The following is a 24,091-nucleotide window of genomic DNA, read 5'->3' as shown; positions in this document are numbered from 1 at the left end:
ATAGGCTGAAGCACTTTTCTTAATATTTCCAAGGTCTTTGATTTGTAGAACTCCTAGGAAAACAGGGACCCTTTTCCTGGACAAGTGCTGGTGGCAGTAAAAGAAGCACAGATGTTATCAAGAGCATCTTAGTGAGATGAGGATAACTGTCCACAGTTCTTTCTTTCACTGGAAAACAGCAAAAGGCCCCAACACTTCTTGGAACAGGACACAAATGTTATTAAACTGTGGCCCTTTGGGGACCTTCAGTTCAGAAAGGAGGTTCTCACAGTGGCAAGGATGCCAACCCCAAAAGTATCAAAGGTAAAGATATATTGCACTTGTAATTACATTTCTATCTCCCTCTACAGAAAAGCTGTCTGCCGCTGGAGGAGATATTTCCTTGTTACAAAAGCAGTTATTCCTGCTCACCAGAGTGATTCCTTGGTTTATTGTGCCAACAGCAGCATCATAAGTACAACGTGCAGAGACAGAAAATCACTGTCCCAGGGCACAGCTCTGCCACTCCTGATGGCAGCAGTGCTGCAGGACTCTGTCCCTGACCCCCTCAGCAAATGTCTCAGTGACATTTCCAACCTGCTGCTGAGACAGATTTAAGATGTGCTCTGTGGTGTCTGCATGCTGGGGGCTGAATAAAAGTGTCCATTTGATGATACCCTTTCAGGGAATGTCAGCAAATACATCCCACAGGAGAGCACCAGCCAGAAAGAGGGCCTTCAAATGTCCAGAGACATCTGAGGTGGTGGGAAAGGAGGGCAGTTCCAGAAAAGGGGAAGTTTTGAAGCCAGAAGGTCTCCTGACACCCCAGGGAGGTGGTGTGGAACTGCCACAGCTGCTGGTGATTTTGGCAGCCCTGGGCAGCAGGGCAGGTTGGAATGGTGGGCACTGAATTTCTGTGTGGGACTCCAGAGTGGGCTGGAGGTGGTGCTTCATCTCTCCTCTGTGCCATCTCCCCTCTTGGGCAGGACTGCAGGCTGAAACTTCCTTCTCCAGCTCAGTGTTAGGCAACATGCCAAAGAGCACTGGGAAGGGGAAAGGGGATGAAAAGGAGAAAGGTAAGAGATCCTGCTGCACTGAAGAGTCAAGAATAAATAGCTGGAGGACTCAAGCAGCAATCTTTAGTGGCCTTTAACTTCCATGAAATTTGAAATTTATTGCCATTTGTATGTTTTATTCAAAAATCTCCTCTTGGCAAATTCAACACAACATGAAGGTCTTCACAACACAGAGTGGGCTGGCAAGGATGCTTTGATTCAGAAAAACATTGAAAACTTGGTCAGACCAGACTTGTACCCTGTTCTACAGCAACCTGCCCAAACCATGAGAATGCCAGCACTGAGCCTTTCTCTGCAGCATCAGGGGCCAGTGGTAAGTGTGTTGTCCTGCCCTTGCCTTGACACTGATTAATTTACCTATGTTTTGAACCAAATAATTTCTGTGAAGACGTGAACAAATTGCAAGAGCAGTAGAAGAAGTGGCACTGTTCCTCCAGTGTCAGCTGATCCCCGTGCGGAGCGGAGGTGTCGTTCATGTTTTGCAAATGGGCCCGAGCTGCAGCTCTTCTCACTGCTAAGCTGCCTTTGAAACTTTCTGCAACAGCTTTTTTACACCCTCCCACGCAGAGAATGACACGCTCCCAGGGCTGCACGGGGAACTTAGCAACATTTTCCTGCTAGGAAGACACACAGGTAGCAACAGCAGCCAGATCTGAGGCACCTCTCCGTGCCTGCACCACCTCTCCTCCCCACATTCCCCTCCACAACTGCAAGAACACTTCCATGCCTTGTCAGGGGTCCTGCTTCAAAGGACACAATCAGACCTTGGCATCCATCACCTCAGGGGCCAAGCAAGATCTCAGGCCACACAGCAGGGCCAAGAGTCGAGCCTGGGTGACCTGTTCTTCCTGTGGTTGGTATTCCACCATAAATGGGTGGAAATGAGAGTGGAATTGCTTCAGAGCAAAGACACTTGGTGATGAGGCCCAGCTGCAGCTGGGAGAGGATACAGATGTGGGAAAGCACCAGCCTAACCTGCACTGGGCTTTGTCCATGTCCTTAGTGTGAAGGGGCATGGAGAGTTTCTCAAGTTCCTCCCATGAACACAGAGGACATCCTCCCACAGCAGACAAAGGGACAGACAGGACCAATGTGCACCAACTCCTTGAAGAGGTCTGGATAATTGTAGCTCAAAAACCCCACAGAATTCCCCATTGCAGACCCTTCTGAGAGACAGCAGAAGTGAGATATCCTTGTGGAATAACAAAAAAAAAATAGCAAGAAGTTTGAGAAAGAGGATGGGGAGGCAGACTTTGCATTGGTAGCAGATGTTCTAGACCTCAGTGGGACAGACTTGGGGTGTCCAACACCTCCAGACAAGTTTGCTTCTATGGTTCTACTTCATGAAACAAAATCCAGTTCTCATGCTATTTTGTTGGTACTGAAGTGAGGACTGACTAGAGTATTCTCATGACAGATGTCTTGCTATGAATCCTCGGAAATCTCATCTCTAATGCTTCCAGGCTTGGAGGAGAGACCACTCTTTGGGATCCAAAAGGGCTGGAGATCACTTCTTGCTCCATTAGCAGGACTGCTGCTCCTCAGCAAGTCTGAGGCTGCACAAATGCAGCTGAGCTTGCATAACATCAAAGAATGGACACTGGAAGGGACAGTAAGCTTTCATCAGTGGGAAACATACCCTGGGAAGTGTAAAAAGGATGGGAAAGTACACTCAGCTATAAGGCTGGGAAAGTACACTCAGCTATCTCCCCTAAACAGCCTTCTAGTCTTCAAGGGAGGTTGCCATGGAAAAAGAACAATTTAGAGATCTCAGATCCCTTTTGTTTGTTTTGTTACTTTGTTCATTCCTTTGTGCAGTGAAGGTCCCAGCAGAACCAGCAGGCTGGCTGTCACAGCCAGTGACAGATCTTAAATATTCACAAACAGATCTGCCTTCTGCAGCTTGGAGCAGCCTTCCAGAGAGGGGTGCTCTGAAAGCAGCTGCTTGCTTGCATGGTCTGGGTGAAGAGGATGTCAGAATGATGTGCAGGATCCAGAATTGGCAAAAGAGGCTGATTAAAATAGCTGTGACTGCTGGCAGAGCACGGACTAAAAGTGCTCCTGCTCTAAGTGGATAAGTTTCAATGGAGGAAATAGCTGTCAGCTGACACAGGCATTGAGCCCCAGCATCCCAGGAATACTGAACCCAGGGGGAATTTTTCACAGCCCTTCCCAAGGCAGAACCTGAGGTTTACAGAAACAACCAGCAGGGCCTGGCTGGGAATTTTTTTCCACATGTTTTATGTTTGTTTCCCTGTACTGTGACATTTGACAGAATGGGACAGTCCCTGTGAAAATTTTCTTGGGGAAATGTAAAACTGTTCTGAGGAAAGGGAAATATTTTGGTTCCAATTCCAGCTCCACCAGGATGCTCCATGCCCAGGAAGCTCCAGGATGTTCCCACAGGGACTCCTACCACCACTAAAGAACACAAATAAAAACCAGGGTAGCAATTCTGTATGTTGGGTTTAAGTTCTTCTTTTTTTTTTTTTTTTTCAGCATGGAGGGGAAATAAAAGGAAACATTCTGCTTTTGGACCAGCAGCTCAACCCCTTTTTGATGGCCAGAAATGTATCAGCACAGCCTCTTAGACTGAATTTGTAGCTATTCTTAGATAAATGTAACTATAAAAAAATGTTACTATTCTTAGATAATCACTTCAGGTTTACTGAGTATTAAAAAAACCACTGAAAGTCTTCCTGCTGGAGGAGACTGCTGACTATTTTCAGAGTGTAGGAGAGTTAACAAAATAAAGCAGAAAATAACTCAATTTTAGTCTAAAAATATGCAGATTTGATCTCTGCAATCCTGAAAAGCAGTGGGGTCACCATCTAGGAAACTCACCAAAATATTATAAACATGACATCAGACCAAGTGAACACAAACACAACACAAATTGTTGTGACAGGGATCTCATGTGACTTCACCATCTGAAGGACACAAAAGTTGCACAAAAAAGTGAGAAATCATACAAAATGGACATTATACCTGAAAGCAAAGGAAGCATACGATGTTTCATGGATATCAAGAATAATTCAGAAGGAAACAGCCTGGAGTCGTGATCTGTCCCATTACTCAGAAACAAAGTATAGGCCTTAAGTAGAAAATTAAATCCTAGAGCCTTAAATGCACCCATTTATGGGAAATGGAGACCTCTTATCTCATGATGCAGGTTTTCCAGAGCTGCAAAGTGATTTCTAATCATCAGTCCCATCTCCCTCCCATTTCTTCATAAAAAAAGCCTAGAAATGTCAGAACTGGAATTTGATCCTGAGGAAGATTTTCGAAGTCTAGAAAGACGTCTTAGGTTGAAAAATTAGTGGGTTTTGTTTTTGTGGGTTTTGTTTGTTTGTTTTATTTTGTTGGATTTTTGGGTGGGTTTTTTTGTTGGGTTTTTTGTTGTTGGTGGTTTTTTTTGTTGTTTATTTTTTTGTTTGTTTGTTGTTTTTTTTCTCCTGTTGAAGGAGAAATGAATAGTGGGAGAAAAGAGGCTCCAGGTATTTGCTGCCAACACCTTTTTGCTCTTTCAAGAAATGAGCTACCTTTCAAAGTAGCTCAAAGTCATGCCCGCTCACCTGCCTCTATGCCTTGAAAGAATTTTCCTTTCCTAATGAAGTTGGCTTGGAGACACAGACAAGAAGTACTCACCAAACCCAAGGTCTGTAAATAAGATCATTGGGAAAAGACTGCAAATGCACCAGATATCAAAGTAGCCGGTAAACTAATTTAAGAAGGAGATTGATTGCTGCTGTGTGAAATTAAAAATTACTAGGCTTTTTTTTCCCCACTGAAATTAGTCACAGAGGAGAGGCATGTTAATAAATCAGTTCTGGTGCGTAGCAAACAGGCATAAGGAAAAGTAATTAAAAGCTTGTAGAGATCTTCATCTGTGTCTATAAAAGCTGCAAAGCCATTCCTGGCTGCTCATCTAAACTTTTTGCCCATCTCTGCCCAGGTGAAATGATCCTGCATTTCACTCTCTTTACCTCCAGAAAGCTTTTTCTGAGATCAAGCCCATCTCACTGAACTGAGAGTGTTTTAGTCATCCTGAAGAGTGTGTGGAGAAGAATATAAATATTTCCTGCCTTTCCCATGCTTGGAGAGCATTTCTGATTTTTCTCCCTGTTCATGTCTTCTCCAGCCTTTTTCCTTACTCTGCTCTGCAGCATTGAGGAGCCTTAGCTGCCCTTCAGACATTGAATTTAATGATCCTGGTAACTGTGCCACACAATAGAAGTGCAGGCAAAAGAAAGAGGGAAGAGTTGGCACAGGCAGAGATGCATTGTGCTGAATTTTACATCAGGACCAGAAGGGTTTTTATTATATGATTTTCTTCTTTACAGCTCCCAGCAGAGCAAAGAGTGCACAGATAGGCTGTAAACCCATCCAGTGCAGTCTGTATAAATCAGAAATATAAAGCCATCTGATATTCCCTCGTGGTGATCCAGCACCCTCAGCCCTGCCAAAGCCAGGGGGGCCCATTATTGCTGCTGGTGGCATGTCTCTGTTTGCAGAGATAAGAGAAGAATTAAGAGGGGGCACAGATAGTGGAAGGGGCCAAGGGTACTGGGGACTCCCAATACAAGACCAATATATCCCAAATATAAGGAGATTTACTCAAGAAATTTAATGAGGTCATGACAAAATGGGTTTAAGACCTCAAGACCTTTACTCCTAGCTGGGATTTTGCACCAGAAATGAGATCCCTACTCCTAACTGTGCCAAAATGCCCCTTCCACATACATCCTGACACTCAAGGAAGCAGATGCAATGGCTGTGAAAGATGCTGTTTGAAGATGTTTCTCTAGGGGAAAAAAAAGAAAAAGAACCCTGTTTTGTGAGCTAATGAGCAGCCCTGGCAGCTGAAATGATCAGTGGCACATAATTTCATGTCAAGAGACATTTGCCTCCTGACAGCCATATTAATGGAGTCCAATTGGGTGTTGATGTGGTTATCCTTTGCTGGTAGGTATGGAGATATTTTCCACAGGCAGACAGGCTGCAGGCTACTGATCCCTCCTTGCTGGGGCTCAGAGGCAGCCAGCTCTCCCAGAGATCCCTGCCACAGACAGCTCATCAGGGAAGTCAGGGTGTCAGAACTCAGCTCATCCCTCTGGGTGTCCAGAGTTGCTGAGAACCCTGCCAGGGGCCTCAGAGACCCTGGCACACAGCCTAGAGCACCTGGGGATTTGATTTTGACCCTTGGAGCAAGTTACCAGCTTTGTACGAGGACGTGAAGTCACACAGGTTTGAATAGTGTAATAACAAAATGATCACAGGGTGAAAATGTAGATTTTAGGATTTTTGCTATGGGAGTTATGGGGACAAGATGGAGGAATTTGGGCGTGTCCAGCCTTTTTCTTCTTCTTCTTGGTCTCCATTTTCTGCAGTGATGTTGGCACTTTGGGATTGGTTTAGAGTAGAAGTGCACTGTCTAACATAGGTGATAGGTATTGGGAATTAAGTGTAAATATGATATATGTAGTTTGTTGTATAAAAGGACAACACCACCTTGGGGGTGGTCAGAGTGCCTGTGGCTGCCCTGCAGAGCAGATCTCCACTGGGCAGAAAGAAAATTTTATAGATAAGAATTAATAAACTACCTCAAGACTGAAAAGTGAAGAGTCCAGACTCGTTCTTCAGTTGCTTGGGCCAAAGCAGAGACATACAGAGCATCTTGGGGCAGCAATTATCAACAGCAACCCGAGATCAGGGGATCCATGTGGAGAGGGAGCAGCTGTCCCAGTCCCTTCTGCTCCAGAGGGAAGGCTTAGCCCATGCCCTGAGCTGCTGAGGCCCCAGTGAGAGCATTCCTGGGAGCTGAGCAGGCAGATGCCATGGGAGATGGATTGGGTTTCCACGTGCTGCCCTGAGGATAACGATTTCCTGTGGGTTCTCACCATGTTAGAGAACACAGGTGCCATGAAACAAGATGAAAAAGGAGCTGTCCAGCAGCATGGGTGATGGTGTTTGCTCATGCAGAGCTGCACTGCCAGCTCTGACAGAACACACAGGGTTTCCAGTCAGCAGAGACGTCACAACAGCAGTAATGAATGTGCAAGGAGGCAGAGAGGCAGGCTGGCTTGTGTGTGACTGCAGCTCCTGAGCAGTCACTGGTGTGTGTCCCTCAGCCTTTTCCTAGCGGTTTCAGGGTCAGAGGATGGCAGGTTCTGTAAAAGCATGTGATAACAGACCCTTTCTCTCACACCAGTTTTTGTTCTAAGGCCTGCCTTTCATGCTCTGAATTTCCAGCAGATCACCTCTATTTCCCGCAGCTGTATTTGTTACCCTCCAACCTGATGTCCCCAGTCACAGATGTCACCCATCAGGGATGCTCTAGGGCTTTATTGTTCACAGTGACTCATGAAAGCCATTAGATCTGAAAAGTAGCCCACTAAATGTAAAAGGATATCAGCAAAACAGCACATGACAAAGCAGTTGTGAGAAGTGATGTAAGCCTTTACTTGGTGCTACGTGGCATTGAATTAATTCACATCCACTTCATGGGCTCTGCTTTCACACCCAGGTGATGTACAAAAATGAGTAAAGAATCTTTTAGTATTCCCCATTTTTTAAGAGAGCACTGTGTCTGTCTCTAGCATAGTTTCCCCGTTTACCATTCTGAATAAGAACACAGTGGTGACAGACAGATGGACAAGATGAACTTAAAAGTCCTTGCCATGTGCAGTGTCTATGATTTCATGAGTCATTTCAGTCAGAAAAAGAGGTAATGAAACATTTGAATGGGGCTAGAGAGACATGACATCATGGCTCTCTTTGCTCTCTTTGGAATTAGTAGTAAATTAAATTAACCTCAGCCATTTATCATTAACAAAAAACCCCTTTAATGTGCTTTCCAATAAATGCATGCCCCCTCTCTCTTAAATCAATTCATCAGAGAAAAGTGAGGCTTTCTCCTGCATATGCAAAGAAAAACAATGTGCTCCTTGAACCACTTATAGAACTTCCATCATGAAAAACAAATCACCAACAGCTCCACCACAGCTACATCCAAACACCAACTAAAATACTTAACTGCAGCCTTTAGCAGCAGTTCTTGTTCTGGCTGCTTAACTGAGCATCCTTTCCATCTGGGCTGGCAGAAATGCCCTGGTGAGATTCCCTGGGCACAGCTGTTTATGGCTTTCAGAGCACTGCTGTGTCTGGCTGGGTTTAAAGTCAGGATTTTCCTTGAGACATCCTAACTCACAGTGACACAGTTTTACAGGATTCACCGAAGGGGTCTTGAGCTGATTAAAGGACTCCCTATGATTTGGGAGGGTTACACAGACAAAGTTCAAGCCCCCTCCCTGCAGGTCTCTCCTTTTTCCACTTTTGATTTTTCTCCTCTCTTTTCTCCTAAAAGAGACTACATGATGCTGCTATGCATGTGGTGAAAAGAATAAATAGAAAGCCACCTTGCCAGAATTTACAAGTTGTGGTATTTCTATATTTTACCATTGATCCTCAGACTGCAACTTGCTAGGAAGAACAATCTTACTTGACACAATTAGAATCACAATATTTGAAGCTTTGGAACAAGGTTGATTGAGGAAAAACTGCTCAAGTTTCAACAGAACAAAGTCAGATATGGTAAAAAAAAGAGACAATGCCCTCAGGATTTAAATATGGATTTTGACTGTGGGGGGTATTGAATGTGCTGGGAAACAAGAAATTTGTGCTCTCAACTGGAGAGCACACTAAAAAAAGCCACTAAATGTCACAGGACAACGTGGTCTGCACCACATTTAAAAGTGAATCTTTCAAGTATGTGTGACATCCTGAGGACACATCAGGAAAGGCCCAGGTGATGCTCAGGTCACTCAAACTGAGGCTGGGTGAACACCTGAATCTTTAGCACAGATAATTTGGACAGTCTTGGGACCAGCACTTTGACAAGATCCCATGAGGTCACAGAAGTTCCTGCTTTTCAATGGCTTCTGTGTAAAACAGGGCTCCTAATTAATTGCTTAATTAGTTGCAGCCTGTAGAAACCTGCTCAGAACAATGCCATCTGTGCAACAAGGTCAAGGAATGAGGACACTTTTGGAACAATGACTGAGTGTGGTGTCTTGAATTAAATTCAGAAATGTCAGGCTGGGACAGTTACTATTTAAATTAGTACAAAATCCCACGTGTCTCTGGAGCAAATCCTACTTCCAGGGTTCTTACACCTGGGAGGATTGGAGTGCCATTATCAGCCCAAGGACCACTGCCAGCTTCTGCAGCACGTCCTTGTCACAGCAAAGGGAAATGCTGGGAGAAGCTACTTGGTCTGGATCTGTGGGAAATTAATTCTCCACAATTCCTTCTGCAGATTGCTCATGAGATGAATGAGCTACAAAAAGTCCAAATGCAAGCCAGACAAGGCTCTCTGAACAAAACTGGGAAGAAAAATTGCCCTTCTTGCTCCCAACACCACATTTCTATCCCTCCTGGTGGAGACAGGAGTTGTAAGTAAATATCCCTCATGATGATACACCTCATAATTCTGGGACAGACAGAAACACCCACTGGCCACCATTGGGAATGGGAATTCCAGGTGATGTCTGGTTGGAATTGCACTCTTCCTCCTGGATTTCATGATGGTAGCAGGATGAAGAAAGGGGTCAAGCAGAGACTGCCAAGCCCATCTTTCCCAGAGGATGCTCTAAGACCCCTTATTTTGCCCCTGGTCTTGCCCATCCTCTTGGAGGAAGCTGAGTCCTCCTGCAAACACGTGTGAGCTGGCAGGATCACCCTGACTCTTCCACACCGCTCAGAAATAATGCAAGAAATGGCAACAATGCGACATGTGGAAATGTCATTGATAACTTCTTGTTTGTCACAACACATAATGAGTCTATTTAATACCAAATTGGCATGGGGGAAGGTTTTCCCAACATGAAAAAGCTGATTTTTTTTCACCCCAAGCAGATAAAATTGCAGATTGGTTTTAATTCCAACAGTAACAATTTTATTGCCAACATGACAAAAATGTCTTGATAGGTATATTTGAATGTTTTAGATGCAAACTACACAGATGCAGGTAGATCCTATTCCATTTCTTTTTAGCTGGTTCTTGTAGCTTGTCCCAAAATAAATATATAAAAAACTTGATCTCTTTCCTACTGCTGGGAAGTCAGTCAATTCAATGAAGAATCACCATTGTCTGGGAGGCATCTTTGGGTGCCTAGCTCACTAGATTCAAATCTGCAGAGAGATACTCTGCAGCCTGTTTGAAAGAGATGTGTAGATTGAAATCAGAAGTGATCAATTTCCTCTGCTGTGCATTCAAACAAAGTAGTAATTCAGAAGCCCTCACCAAAAGAGATGCTGAGAGATAGCAAGCTGTATATTCAAGATTAGAATATAGCCCTGAGTCTCTGGTACATGATGTTAATCTTTGATAAGAATATTAAAAAACTCTGTGTATGTTGCAGACTGATAAAATATTAACCTCAAGCCTCAAAAACACCCTCATCCATTTACTGCTGCCTACACTGAACTTCAAGTGAGAGGAGCCTCCTTTCTTTCATTGGTCTTGTTTTTTAGAGGGTGCTGCCACAGCAAGAGATGAAAGAAAGGGCTGTTCTATAAACAGCACCCAAAGAACTGCTCTAGATGAGGGTGCTGTTCTCCTTGCCACAGCAGACTTCAAAGCAGATCATTCACCACCTTGCATGTGAAGACCTTCAGCACATCACAAAGCATTTTGGCCTTGTTTGACAATGGAAACAGACATTGGGATGGCCAGAAGGAAGGGACCATGTTCCATTCCCAGGAATGCAAAAAGGTCTCTTCTTTTTTTTTTCTCAAGCCTGTTTCAGCAGGGCAGACAACAGGAGGTGCAAAATTATGTGCCCTGTTTCTGCCCTCAGACTGTGAACATGCTCCTTCTGTTTCCTCTCCTGAAATATAATTCTTCCTGGAAAATCTACCTTTGGAGATGGAAAAAAATGGAAGTATTTAGCTGAGATAAGTGAGGATTACTAACAAAAGCCCCAAATCCATTTCCATAATCCTGCTAACAGCATCCCTGCTCGCTAAATTTAAAAAAAAAAATGCAAAATACTAAAACCCCACTGACTAAGACTAAAAAGTTCCTTAAACTTAGAATTGACTAAAAGTCAGGGAGACTGAACACTGATCAACTCCTGTGGGATATTTATTGCCCTACTGTTCTGATGACTCCACCAGAGAGGCTTCTGAGTGAATTTGTGAATACTACAGGCACTTCCAGCTTAGTGGCAGCTGTGGACTGGAACAATCCTCACATTCTCATAAAACTGTGACATAACAAGTCAATTGCAAGGCAACAAAAAATAAGAGCAGGATGAAGAGGGTGCCCTGTTGGCATCAGGATATTTTATTTCCTTGAAGTATAACTATATTGACAAGTCTCTGGGGCTGTATCTGGCTTAGCAAATGTGTGAGACATAAATAACTGGCAAAGAAAAATTCATGTACAATACTTGCTATCTTGCAGGATGCTCTTGAAAATAAAAAAAAAAAAGATCCCTCATCTCCTCAAATGCTTCAAGTTGGTCTCTCTCCTATCTCAAAACTTCCTTGTAATTAAACACCTGCATAATGAATTAAACTCTCCAGGGAATGTTATTTGCTAGCTACTTTTTCAATTATTTAAAATTAGCTTAAGGGCTAAAGCAATCAGGTCATTCATTAATTTAATTCCTTTTTGTAGCCGTACTCCGTGACTTGGTAATGAAACTACAAGATCAAAAGGACAAAGAGGAATGAAGAGGAAATTATACAAGACACTTACAAAGTTCCCTGGCCCATGACCTCAGCCAGGATGCACAGTCTCTGCTGGTCCACAACACACTCTAAATGGCCATTTTCTTGTGCAGACAAACACTTCTCTGGAGACATCTTCCCAAAGGGAAAAGTTGGCAGGAGCAACGTCCCTGCACACGCAAAGCACTGGCTGGCAGCCAGCTCCCACTTGGACAGATGAGAACTGGAGATGCTGGGAATTCATCAGCCCCACTTCAGAGCAGCTATCTTTGTCTGCAGAGCTGCCTGGGGGAAGGAAGAGGGAAAGAGATCCTCTTCTACCCAATCCAGGGTGAAGCTTTCCTCTCTTCTCCCAAAGGACCAGAAGTTGCAAACAACTTCTTGAATGCATTAAACCACACCACAAGCTTTTTGCTGAGGCAAAAGATGTCACCCAAATGCCCCATGTCACCAGGGGCCAGGGTCATCTATTTCTGAGCTGCTTTCCCAAGCACAGGAAAGCCAGCCAGCACTCTCTGATGGTGACGTGTGTACCTGGCTCCTTCAGCAGGCAGCTTCTCTCTGTGTCGTGGCTGGGAACAGAAGCCTTGCTATTTTATTCCCCTCTGCCTGGCAGATCTGTCACAGATTTGTGATGGGAGTAAGGGGAGGAGTGTCACAGCAGCCAGCTGTGACCTTCTGCAAGAAGCCCATGGCCTGGTGGCCTCACAGGACCAGGGCTCTCATGTGAGTGCAGTGGCCGCACCATCAGCACTGCGCCATCTCAGCAAGACAGCAGCACTGAGCTCCTCTAGGACAACTAGAGGAGTTCCTGTGCAGTTCCTTGTGAGGAGGAACTAATTTTAAACTATTTTCACTCATTCCTAGCACAACTGGGTTTAATTGTTTTACACATCACCTTTTGCAGCAGCAAAACTGCAACAGTTCAGAAGGGTAAGAGGGCACCTGGGTGTGCCTGTAGTCACATGCAGAGAGCTGGAGAAGGAACTCAGGGATTTGCTTTCTGAGCGAGCAGCACAGAGAGCTCAAACCTTTGTGTGGCACTCAGCAGAGACTGGGCTGGGCAGCCCCAGAGTACACCCAGTGCCCTTTACCCAATCTCTGTTGCTCAAAGCAACAGCCCTGCTTAAGCAAAAGAATTGTGAAACTTGGTATCTGGTCCAGGACAGCAAATCAAAGGCCTTTTATTTCCATTAAAGCTCATCATCTTTAGACAGCTCTTTTGTTCAAGCATTACTTGGACCAAGAAATAATGCAGTGTGGAAAAATCTCTTGAAAATGCAAAAGCCTCCTGCCTGCTTTGCTAGCATTGCTTCAGCAATGCTGACCAGCATATCCTGCAAGTATAGATCTTGGCCTGTCACTGCCAAGGAAAGAAAAATACCACATTTTTTGTTCTTCTTTTGCCTTTTCTTCTTTGATATAAGAGGTTGCTGCATCCCCTGTACAAACACACGCTCCTGGCTGTGTGTCAAGCTCTTTATAATAGACCATATTCATTTTTTTTATGGAGTAAAGTGGGACAGATAAGAAACAAAGCAGGGTGGATGGACAAGAGCAGGGCATCACCAGCCAGTCTGGTGGAGTGTGGCACATCATTCTGCTGTTCTGTCTTATTGTTTCCCCTGTTGATATGGGGATTATGAGCCACCTTTCTAAGGAACAAACAGCAGATAGCACCTGGCTGTTATTTCTCTGTCCTCTTCCTTTGAAGTTGGATGTCAAAACCTTATGCCAGAAAAGCAAGGACCATGAAATCCATGTGTGCTGAGCACTGAAACTCTGGAAAAAGCTAGAATTCATATTATTTTCTACCTGCCAGTGGAAACATGAACATTCTTTCCTTCTCCCCAGTGACTACTGAAATATGTCAAAATACAGATATTTTCCTAAAGCCCTTGTCTCTGAAGAGTGGATGAAAAGTAACCAAATATTTCAGAAGTTATCACGAAGAAAGACAAGCTACTCTTTTTTTTCTGCTCACATAGGCTTTGTTTCCATGTGAAAACTGTAGAAAATCCTTTACCCAGTGAGACAAGGAGAGCAAATAATTACAAAGGTTTGCATCCCTGCATGCCCCTGCCAGGGAGGTAATTACAGCAGGGAGCCAGAGCAGCAGACAGGCAGGGATTGCTTCCCTGTGCTCCCAGGGCACTCTGCTGCCAGGGAGGAGGGAGGGAGGTGGGGTGGATATTTGAGAACCTTAAGCACATGGAGAAGTGTGCAGGGGGGGTTTTTCCAGGTGTGTGTCCAGGTCAGAGTTGGGTGGAGGTGTTGTGCACGCTCTTGTTTCTGCCTGCAAGGGAGCAAGCACAAAGTGAAGCTCATTCACAGCATCAAAGGCTCAGCTCTCTCATAATGAATCTCTGTTTACAGTAGGGAGGGAAATGTGTGACATGGTATTGCTCTCGTTCCTAAAAATAAAAGCAGGGAGGAAAAGAGGATTCATGCAAAAAAGACCTTTCAAGATTGTTACCGCCACCCCCCAGCCCAAGCAGAAAGCCTGACAGCCCCTGAGAAATCATCTGACAAGTTCAATGGTAAACTTGACAAGACAAAAAAGATATATTTTTAAAGTCCTTTCTTTGATTTATGAGGCTTCACACTTGCCTACAATCTACAAAGCTAAAAATATCTTTGGAAATAAAAACTGAGGAACCCTCAAGACTCCAGAGGGTGGTGATTTATGAAAAAATAAACATAATGAGGTGGGTTTTTGATCACACACTGCTTGTGGGGAAGAAGTTTTGGTGAAAGACATAATTTGCTTTCCTCTTTCCAAAGGTTTCCTTGCAAAATGCACAAAAACTCCTTTGATTGAGCTCTTCAGCTGTTGACTAATGAGACAATCCAAACAATGGCAAGCCTAAAAACTCACAAGCGTCATTGTGGAGAAGCAGATGTCAGAGAAGACAGGACACCTGCCTGAGAGTGGAGCTGAGAGGAGCGCAGGACTGAGCAGCTACAGGAAATGGGGACAAGACTCTTGTGGGAAGAAAAACACAAACAAAACCAGAAGGAAATAACTGGACAAATGGGCAGCACAGCTATGGCCTCAAAGCTCTGTGTTTTTCTGAGGGAAGATGAAAAGAAGCAAGTCTCAGCTTTGCTTGGGATAAGATCACCAGGTGACATCCTGCTTGGAAAACTGGGTATCCTAATGGGAAAAAAAAAAATGTTGAGCTTTCTTAAAGAGCACTTCTGAATCCACTGCTCCTCCCTGCTAGCTCACCTGTGGATGCACATCTTCATTGCTACCCCAGAGGCAGACCCTGCATCGCTGCACCCCTCAATACAGAGGCTCTGCAAGAAGCCCCAGGTCAGCAGCACATTGGCAAGAGCCTTGGTGGAGACAATAAATCCCACACAGAGAGCAGAAACATCACCTGCAGGAGCAACCTGGCTTTCATGGAGCACAAACCCCCCAAAATTCAATCATTCTGTTGGATTGAATGTTGGATCCAGCATTGTGTGATTGTTTTGCAGCATGACAGAGGCGTGCACATCATAAATGTGCTGGCAGGTGATGCAGGAATAAACAGAACACCTATGCCTGTGGAATGAGCTGTACTGCAGATACAGCTGCTGCAAACAGAGGCTTCATCTTCAAATGACTATATTTTTAAAACAAAATTCACTGCCAGTGCTGTATACTGCATCAAAGAACCCATCTCCCATCTCTGAGTTTCCTACGTGCTATGATTTATTCCCAGATGGCCTTTTTGCTACAACTGCTCAGGAAACTTTGGGAAACACAAAATTTTCAGGAGCTCAAGCAACTGCAGAAAAAGAGGTTTGATCATGAGTAGCAGGAGTTGATCTTTAGCTATACCTCTGGCTTGTGATAAAGAAGGGGGAAAGCTGGACTATTCTTTTGAATTAAGAAGTGATCTCAAATGTTATGAAGGAGTTTAAGTTGAATGAGCTATATAAACAGAAATCACATATATGGTTTATGAGTCCAAGTATGAGTGGGTATCACTGTCAATATCAGCTTAGCAAGGTGCAGGGTTTTGGTGGTTTGTACCAACTATCTCAGCAAACTCTCAGCCACAGGAGGCTGGGGCTTAATGCTGGTTTCATTTTTCCCCTGGAAAATGCCAGTTTGTTGTTTGTGGGGTTCTGCAAAAGAATCACTTTTTCCATGTGTTTCCTCAGGGCTGTGATGGACCTGCTGAGTGGGAAGGCAGGGAGAGAAAGGAGATTCCTGGGAGCTTGGGCAGAGGACAGAGACATGTGATTTTGCTGGACTGGAACAAGCTGGACCATATTTCTACAAGAGATTTAAAAGTTGCGTTTAGGCAGCCACATTCAGCTGTTCTTCATCATTTTACTAAACCAAAAAACACCCAAGTTTTGGTTTTCAGATGCCAAAATCCTTCAGCATAGTACCAGCATTTTTCCCTGTATTCATGCTTTTCCCACCTTCTGTATTCTCCCATGGAAGACAGAGGTTCCTATGGACTCATGCTGGCCCCTGGGATCCATTCACAGCTGGATGCCCTGGTCTTTGCACACTGGTTGTCAGCACATTTAGCTTCTCAGCCATATTGCTTTTTAGTATTAATTACATTGGGGGGGGTTGTATTTATTGGATCATTCTGTGCTTTCTTTGCTCAGATAAAACTATCTCACAAACAATCAAAACTCAAACAATCAAAACTTGTTATTTTCCACAGGACAAACACTAATTTTCTCATAGGCTTCCCAGAGCAAAGATAGACTGTTCATTTGAAGTTAAAAAAAAAATTAGTTCTCTATCTCTTTTTGAGGTTTTTTTTATGTTGAAGAGTAGGATTCTTCAGATCTGAAGAGCCTTCTCTGGTTTGACAAATCAGCAGGGCTGGTAGATGTTTAGTGCAGGCAGATTAGAAAGACAGCTGAGAGGGTGAATGTGAAGGGTGCTGTGGAGCAGAGACTGTAGTTTGCAATAGGCACTAGAGAGAAATATAATCAAATGTTTCCTCGCAGTCGCTGATGAGGCTGCCAGTGTGACTCCTTCCCTGTCACCTCACATTATCTGCCCTGCTGGGAAACTCAGTAATTACACTGCAGACACTTATGGAGACATACTTGTCGAAACAAATGATGGGCACGAGGTGATTGCAAGTTAAGAAATGTTAAGACTGCCTCGTGAAGAAAACAAACCAAAACACAGTCACTTCTTTGGTAAAAAAAAAAAAAAAGATATTTGCATATTAAAATTTGAAAGGAAGAACTGACTGAGCAATTTTTTTCCATGGGAAAGGAAATGGTTTCTGGAAAGCAAATTCACATCTGCAGAGCAGAAATTATTTTTATACTCCTGTAAGATATTCTAGCTTATCAGCTTGGGACAAGTAGATCTGTTTTCCCAATGGGAAAGCCAAGTGTTTGAGCTATCAAGGGTGTTTTCTGTTCAAAAGCCAAGTCCACAGAGGATGCTTAGCTGGGCATGTAACCTGGCATGGACCTGACCAACTAAAAACTAAAATAATTTGTAGACACCTCCCTCAGCAAAGTATCTCAAAAGGCAGCCACCACTACCACAGAGACGCATCCAGGTGGGGAAGATGCCACTCCTTGAACTGCCTTCCACTGCCCTAGAGAATGTCTGGCAGGAGATGGTTTAACTTTACCTCATGGGACAGGTAAAAGGCAGCAATTCCCAGTGGCCAGAAGCAGCAGAGCATGGAGAACACAGTGAGGCCAAGATGATCCCTTGGTGGCATCATCAGGAAGTTGTCTTCGCTCTCGGTGTCACTCGAGTAATCGCTCTGCAGTGGCAAAAGAGAGAAACACAGATGGGCTGGTTAATGACATATTTGCTCTTCCTCTGCCATCAGCCAGTTCCCTGATCATTTGACCATTTCTCCTCCTCTTCCTCACCCACTGTGTCACAGATTCTATCACTGTTGGCTAAGCTTGAAAGCAAGAAAAGACAAATGTAAAGATATCACTGCAGGCAGCTGAAAAGGAAGTCCATTAAAGGAAGGGGCTCTCTAGTCAGATGAACCAGGGTGAATATATCCTTTTAAAAATAAAGGAGGAGAGAGGGAGGGAGAAAATCCACAGTATTGCTGAAACCATTCCTTGAAATTGGGCACTCACCTGAACAGGGGAGATACAAAATCAAAAAGTGCTTTTGATTTTTCAGGTTTTTGATTTTCAGGTTTTTGTGTGCTGGCATAGTATCTGTGGAGGCCACCTTTCTGAAATTTCAAATTGCCTTTTCTTTCACATAAAGATGAAATGGGGAAGAGATTTCACAGGTAACTTTGGCGCTGTGTTAAATCACAAAATTATCAGTTATGCTGCTTCCCAAAGGCCAAACTGACACACCAATGAGTTACCAAGGGTGAGAGAGTAGTTCTAATCATAAAGTCCTGACCATGCAGACCAACTGTGAACCAGAAGGGGTGAAAAAAGTCAAAAATCCCAGAAAGAAATCAACAGCAAAAGGTACCTCAACTCTTCCAATTAAACATTCCTTTCCCCAAGCAAACCTTCCTTCCCAACATTCTCTCTTACAACAGGACACCGCATCCTGAGCTTACCAAGAATTTCCTCCATTCAGAACCCCCCCCTGACATTGGGATTATTGATAATTTGGCTACCTAGCTCTCTGTCTTCACTTATTCCCTAATCTGCAAGGGCTGCACCCTAACACTGAAGAAGCTTGATATTAGTCTTTTTGAGAAGTCAGAATTATATTTGTGAGTTAGGGTTCCCTTCCCTTCCCTTCCCTTCCCTTCCCTTCCCTTCCCTTCCCTTCCCTTCCCTTCCCTTCCCTTCCCTTCCCTTCCCTTTCCCCTTCCCTTCCCTTCCCTTCCCTTCCCTTCCCTTCCCTTCCCTTCCCTTCCCTTCCCTTCCCTTCCCTTCCCTTCCCTTCCCTTCCCTTCCCTTCCCTTCCCTTCCCTTCCCTTCCCTTCCCTTCCCTGGCACCATTTTCCACGTTTGTTGCAGAAATCAGGCATTGGAAGGCAGAATGCCACAGAAAATATCTACACAGGAAGGAACAAAGAAGGGAAGCCAACTCCATTTGTAAGGTGCATTTAAGATGCAGTTTCATCACAGTCTGTAAGTGCCTGAGCAGATAATTTCTGATCAGAGGCAGCTCTTTCATTCTGTAGAAAAGCTGAAGTGACTGAAAGAAGAATAGAGGAAAGCAGACACAAGGTGCAGATTTTTTAACAGAGAGGGTGATGAACCATTTTCTGCAGTTGTAATGGATTTTCTATTAAAAACAAAAAAAACTTTTCTTAAATCAAGGCTGGCTACCCCTAAAAGCTATGAGCTTTACCTCAACTGAGACATTACAATTGCTCTGCAGACAGCCTGCCAAGCACACTGGAGATGTCAGACAACAGGATCTGCTCTGAGCTAGAGCTGCCAGCAACCTCTGATGGATATTCAGGAAGCAGCCCTTTTGCTCTTTTCCTTCAAAGCAACCAATTCAGCAACATGCACACACTGCATACAAAACTAATTCCTTGTGTGGCCCTGTGGGATCTGCCTTCAAACCCAGATGGTCCAGTGGTCTGGTTTGACAAAGACCAACACAACACTGCTCCAAGTTAATATGTGCTCTGTTTCCCTCCACACAATGTCTGCTCCAGTAATGTAGTTAAACAGGATAGCCTGTTCTGACCAGCACTCTGCATCCTTCTGCTCTCCTGCAAGTGTTCTGAGCTCTCCTCCATGCAGCAGATGCTGAAGGCAGCAGCTGGATGGAGGCTCTTCTGTCAAAGGCTGTAGTTTATCATGCTCTGCCTCCACACACTCACTCATCCCTGAGCAGCAGGGGGATGATTATTTATTATCTTTATTTATTATTTACTATAGCAATTATCTTGCTGATAACTTCTTAAGAGGTGATGTGTCTAAAGCCTGCTATTTATTTAATTATGCCTATTTATTTCTCCATACAACTTTGAGTTTTGCAGCTGATTGCCTTTCAGTTTTAAAGGCATTTAAAGGAGCCACAATCCCCTAACCCTGACCTGCTGCAGCTCCTCTTGTTTCCCCAACTCCCAGTGTAAAAATTGCCCTGTCAGTCAGGCAGCCAGCCTTGCAGAATGGGCTCACAGAGGCCTCTCCTTGCTTGGAAAACTTTTCACATGTAACTTGGCAACACCAAAACTCAACGGGCAAAACCCTCTGGCTGTAGTTGCCCAGGTCTATTCTTCCTCCTTGATCCCTTTGATCACCTCCCTTGTGGTGTTTTCTGGACCCCCACAGCCAGGCTGCTCATCAGGAACTGGTATCCAGCACATTGCCACTGGAAGGGGATAACTGCAGACAGCAATAAACAATCTGCACTAAAACAAGCTGGGGCAAGTGCTGTGACCCTTCAAGATTGTCCCCTTTTTGCTTCTCAGCTGACACAGCAATCCTCAAAGACGTGTGCCAAATATCCACCCTCTGCAAGGGACAGCAAGCAGCTCATCCAGGGCTCCTGCCACTCACAGGCTGCATCCCAGAGACATCCCTGCAGAGCTTCAGCCCTGAAACTCAGGGAAGTGATGATGGGAAAGGGAATTGCTACCATTAACAAGATTCATAGGAGAGCACTTGGACACTGCTGAAGGTGACTTTCCAGCCATGCTCCCCTCATCTGGAGCTGGTTAATAGAGGTTAATATCCCTTGGCAGGGCTCAGTATCTCCAGACTTGAGTGGCTTCTTCTTCAGAGGAGAAAAATAAGTCAAATGCAAAGTATAATCACTCTTGTTACCTGTTAACAAAGTGCTTTTGAAGGGGCTCAGAGATATAAAGTGTGTCCTGTGGGTAGGATGAGTCAGTGCTGTGACTGCATACCTGAGTGCCACTCCTCTTAGGAGCTCATGCCAGGGCACCACACCTCTGACAGCACTTCTGAACATCTGCCATGGGACAAAACCACTGAAAATTACATTTCCATCTTCTCGGCACAGCCCTAGATGAGCTTGGGCAAGGCTTTTATGGCACTGTTTTCCTCCATTGCCCAGGTGCAGAACAGGAAAAATGCTGTACACCCAGTTCAGAGGAGAGCTGTGACAGCCAGTGAACTCATCAGTAAAACCAGGCTGCAAGAGCCTGTCTTTGGGTTGCAGAGCTCTCTGAAAAGGGAACTCTGCCATGCACAGCCCCCGAGGAGTGCTCATACATGCCTTCTGGATATCTACAGCCAGGGGAGGCTGAGGACACAGCCCAGTGTAGGAACACAGGCTGGAAGCATTGACAGAAAGCATGTGTGATTTCATGGGGCTTGATGGGCATAAATTTCCTCAGGGTCTTCTCTTGATGTTGTGGGAAAAATGTATCAGGAGGTGTTTGGGAATGGTGAGAAGAGTGGTTGATGGAACAGGATCCAAATTCTATCTCTACAATTTCATGCTCAGGTCCAAAGGATGAGTTTTCACTACAGAATCCAGTAATTTCCAGTGGGGAAAAAAAGAAGAAATGTATACCTTGAAAGCATTACATTTCTTTTCTTCTTTCACTCCCAGAACATTCTATTTAATTTGCTTGTAGAGATTGTTTCAGACATTGCTGGGAAAAAGTAAGAGGTTTTTAAGAGACAGCTCCAAGGTATTCTTTGATGCGACGTAGATGAATAATTTAATTTGCTGCCATGAATAGCTTGGGTTTCTCTAAATAAGCAATCTACCTAGTGGCTAGGAGGGAAACTAGCAGGAGTATAATATGACAAATGCTATTTTTGGATAAAAGATGGCACATGAACTCTAACAGGCGGGTATTTCATCTTGTAACTCATTTCATGTTTCACTGCCGCCACATTTGACAAGTTGTCTGTCTATTAGTTGCGGCGTAAAGAACTCATAAGATATTTATAAATTTTACAGAGATACCTAAATAGGGAATCATTTGATTTCAGGGATGGGCATGGAAGAGAGAAGTTTAAATCCCTGACAGAATGTGCAGCCTTCTGTTTTCATGCCTGGAAATTGCTGGAGCAGAGCGGGGCTCTATATGCTAATGAGAGCTGTTTCTGAGATGTTTTTCCCTACAGACAATTACAATTTTCTTAGGCAGACTGAACAACACTCCATCAGGACCTGAGAAGCACTGCTAGTAAAGAATCCCTACAAATAAATTGTGAAATGTTGCTTCAAGGCATAACTCATGATCAGGATGTCTCCTGCTCTTCTGTCTCATGTCCCATGTTCTTCAGAGTCCTTGGGCTTGGGAAGGCAAGAAGGTGTCTCCTTCCCAGCAACTTGTCCAAGACGTGTTGAGCTGGATAGACCCATCCTGAAGAGGCTGACAGCTAACAGAGATGCAAACCCTGCAGCTTGGCTTGGTCAATTCTTCAAACCAAAACCAAATTTATCAAAATGGCTGTGCTTTTTGTCGAGAACCTTTCTCTACTGCAAAGTTTTCTGCCAGAGAAGAGCAACCTTTCTGGTTATCAAGAGCCCAACTCTTTTCAAATAGGCAATCATGTTAGAAGCAGTCTGATCTGCAATAAAATTATTTTCTGCGTGTATCCCTCCTGAGAATCTTGCATTGAGGTGGGGGGCGGGGACACTACAAATGGAGGAGATTGATTTTTTGTCATTTCTATAAAATTAAATATCCATCCTCAAAAACCCTAGGCAGGAACTCTGGTATAAAACAGGCAGTGCCAGGGAGACATGGAGAAACAACAATGACTCACAAGCCCATGGCTGGTGTGTCTTCCAGAAGGCATTTTACAGAGATGCTCAAGCTGGGACTCCCCTGACAGGTGGAAAACAGGAGGTAGCCCTCAGTTTTCAAGAGGAAAGAGCTCTTCTGCAGAAAGCTGCCCTCTTTGCCAGTGTTTGCAAAAAGGGGCTAGTTTATAGAGTTTTCTCTCAGAAAGAAGTGCCAAAGCACTGCTCTGACACTCTTCAGCTTCCATGCCTTGATGAGCTCTGGCTTGATAGCAAACATGACAAGATACACAACAATGTCCTGTGCAGACTCAAACCCTTTAGGACTCTCACAGTGGAGAAGCAAAATTTGCACCTCTGTTGTGTCACCCTCTTCCTCCTAACTTCTGCTCCCAGTCCTGGTACTCATTCTTTCCCATCCCATCTATTAGTACCCTAAAAAAGCATTTGCTTCTTGTCAGTGACTGGCAGGAAAAAAATTCTTTCTACAGTGACACACTTGCACTTTGTGATTCGGGTGCTGGTTTTGTGTAGCTAACCATCTGGCATGGTTCATCACCTTACTCAGTGACTGTTTGTCCTTAAGTAGTGCTCTTCCATTCCCAGAGTCTCCACACATGAATTTAGGTCTCTAATGAAGCTGTGCTCTGGCCAAGCCCAGGAGGATCTCATGCGTCTCACCACACAGACACAGCCCCTGTGAACCAGAAGAGCACAACACAGCAGACACGTTTTTTCTGGTCTGGTGCTGTCAAATTCCTCTCTCCTCTCCTGCATGACCAGCTGCATCTGCAGAATTTGGACTTTCCTGGAATGGAAGCTACTTGCCATGCTGAGCTACTTCTGCTGCAAATAGCTGCTCAGCAGGTTGGTCCTTTGGGATCAGGGAAAAGTTCATGTAAGAGTGTGAAAATCTCAGTGCAGCAATGGAGACAGACCCTGGCATCAAAGCAGAGGCTTCTAGCAAAGCAAGTGTTTCCAGCTAACCAGGTCCTTACCCAAACCATGCCCGGATTTCTCCTCTCCTATTTCTAGTGGAGGAGAATTTTTGATGGAGAGGACAATTCATGGGGTGTTTTGTACTTTGCCAACATCTTACTCTGAGCATTTTGTACACATAGGTCAAGATGGTTGTGCACACACCTGTGTTTGTGAGCACAGTGTCACCCCAAAGGGTCAAATGAGACAGGGAATCTGTGATTCCAGATGCTCTATTCTCATTCAAGAACTGCCACATTTCATCTCAGGAGGTCTGTTTCCAGAGAAACAGGTCAGAAAGAAGAAGGAGCCAGGGAAAAGGATGCACACACTGTCGGAGCATGTTACCAAAATCTACTGTTTCATTTCTCCCCTTAAGATCGAGGAGGATGAAGTTCTACAGCTGGTTTCTAAGACACAAATGTTCTCTCTGAAAAGCTCATCAAGTTCCTCCAGTACCACTTTGAAGAGGTTTTTTCCTTATGCTGCTCATTTTCCCAGCCTTTTTTTATCTCGTTCTCCAAAAGTTGACTCAAGAATGTCTTCTTGACTTGAATTGATGAGAGTGAGATTTTTTTTTTGCTCTCTGAATATCAGGCCAGATGTGTCAATAACACCATGTGTCCCGCAGTCACTTGTGTCACTACTGCATGAGAGAAACTGTGGCAAAAAGATAGCAACCAGGAATTTTGTTTTGATTAAG

General features: G+C 44.3%; 1 protein-coding gene across 1 annotated transcript in view; it reads right to left on the bottom strand.

Moving 5' to 3' along the window:
• The window catches only part of SYNDIG1 (synapse differentiation inducing 1), a 52,787-nt gene that overhangs the window by 17,043 nt on the left and 11,653 nt on the right, over positions 1–24,091 (bottom strand). The window contains exon 3 of the mRNA XM_064709430.1: positions 17,411–17,548. Within this exon, the coding sequence (XP_064565500.1) occupies positions 17,411–17,548 (138 nt within the window). The remainder of the gene's footprint in view (positions 1–17,410; positions 17,549–24,091) is intronic.

The sequence above is a fragment of the Zonotrichia leucophrys genome, chromosome 3 (genome assembly GCF_028769735.1).
Source record: "Zonotrichia leucophrys gambelii isolate GWCS_2022_RI chromosome 3, RI_Zleu_2.0, whole genome shotgun sequence".
Lineage (NCBI taxonomy): Eukaryota > Metazoa > Chordata > Aves > Passeriformes > Passerellidae > Zonotrichia > Zonotrichia leucophrys.
This window is presented reverse-complemented; position numbering and strand designations above follow the sequence as displayed.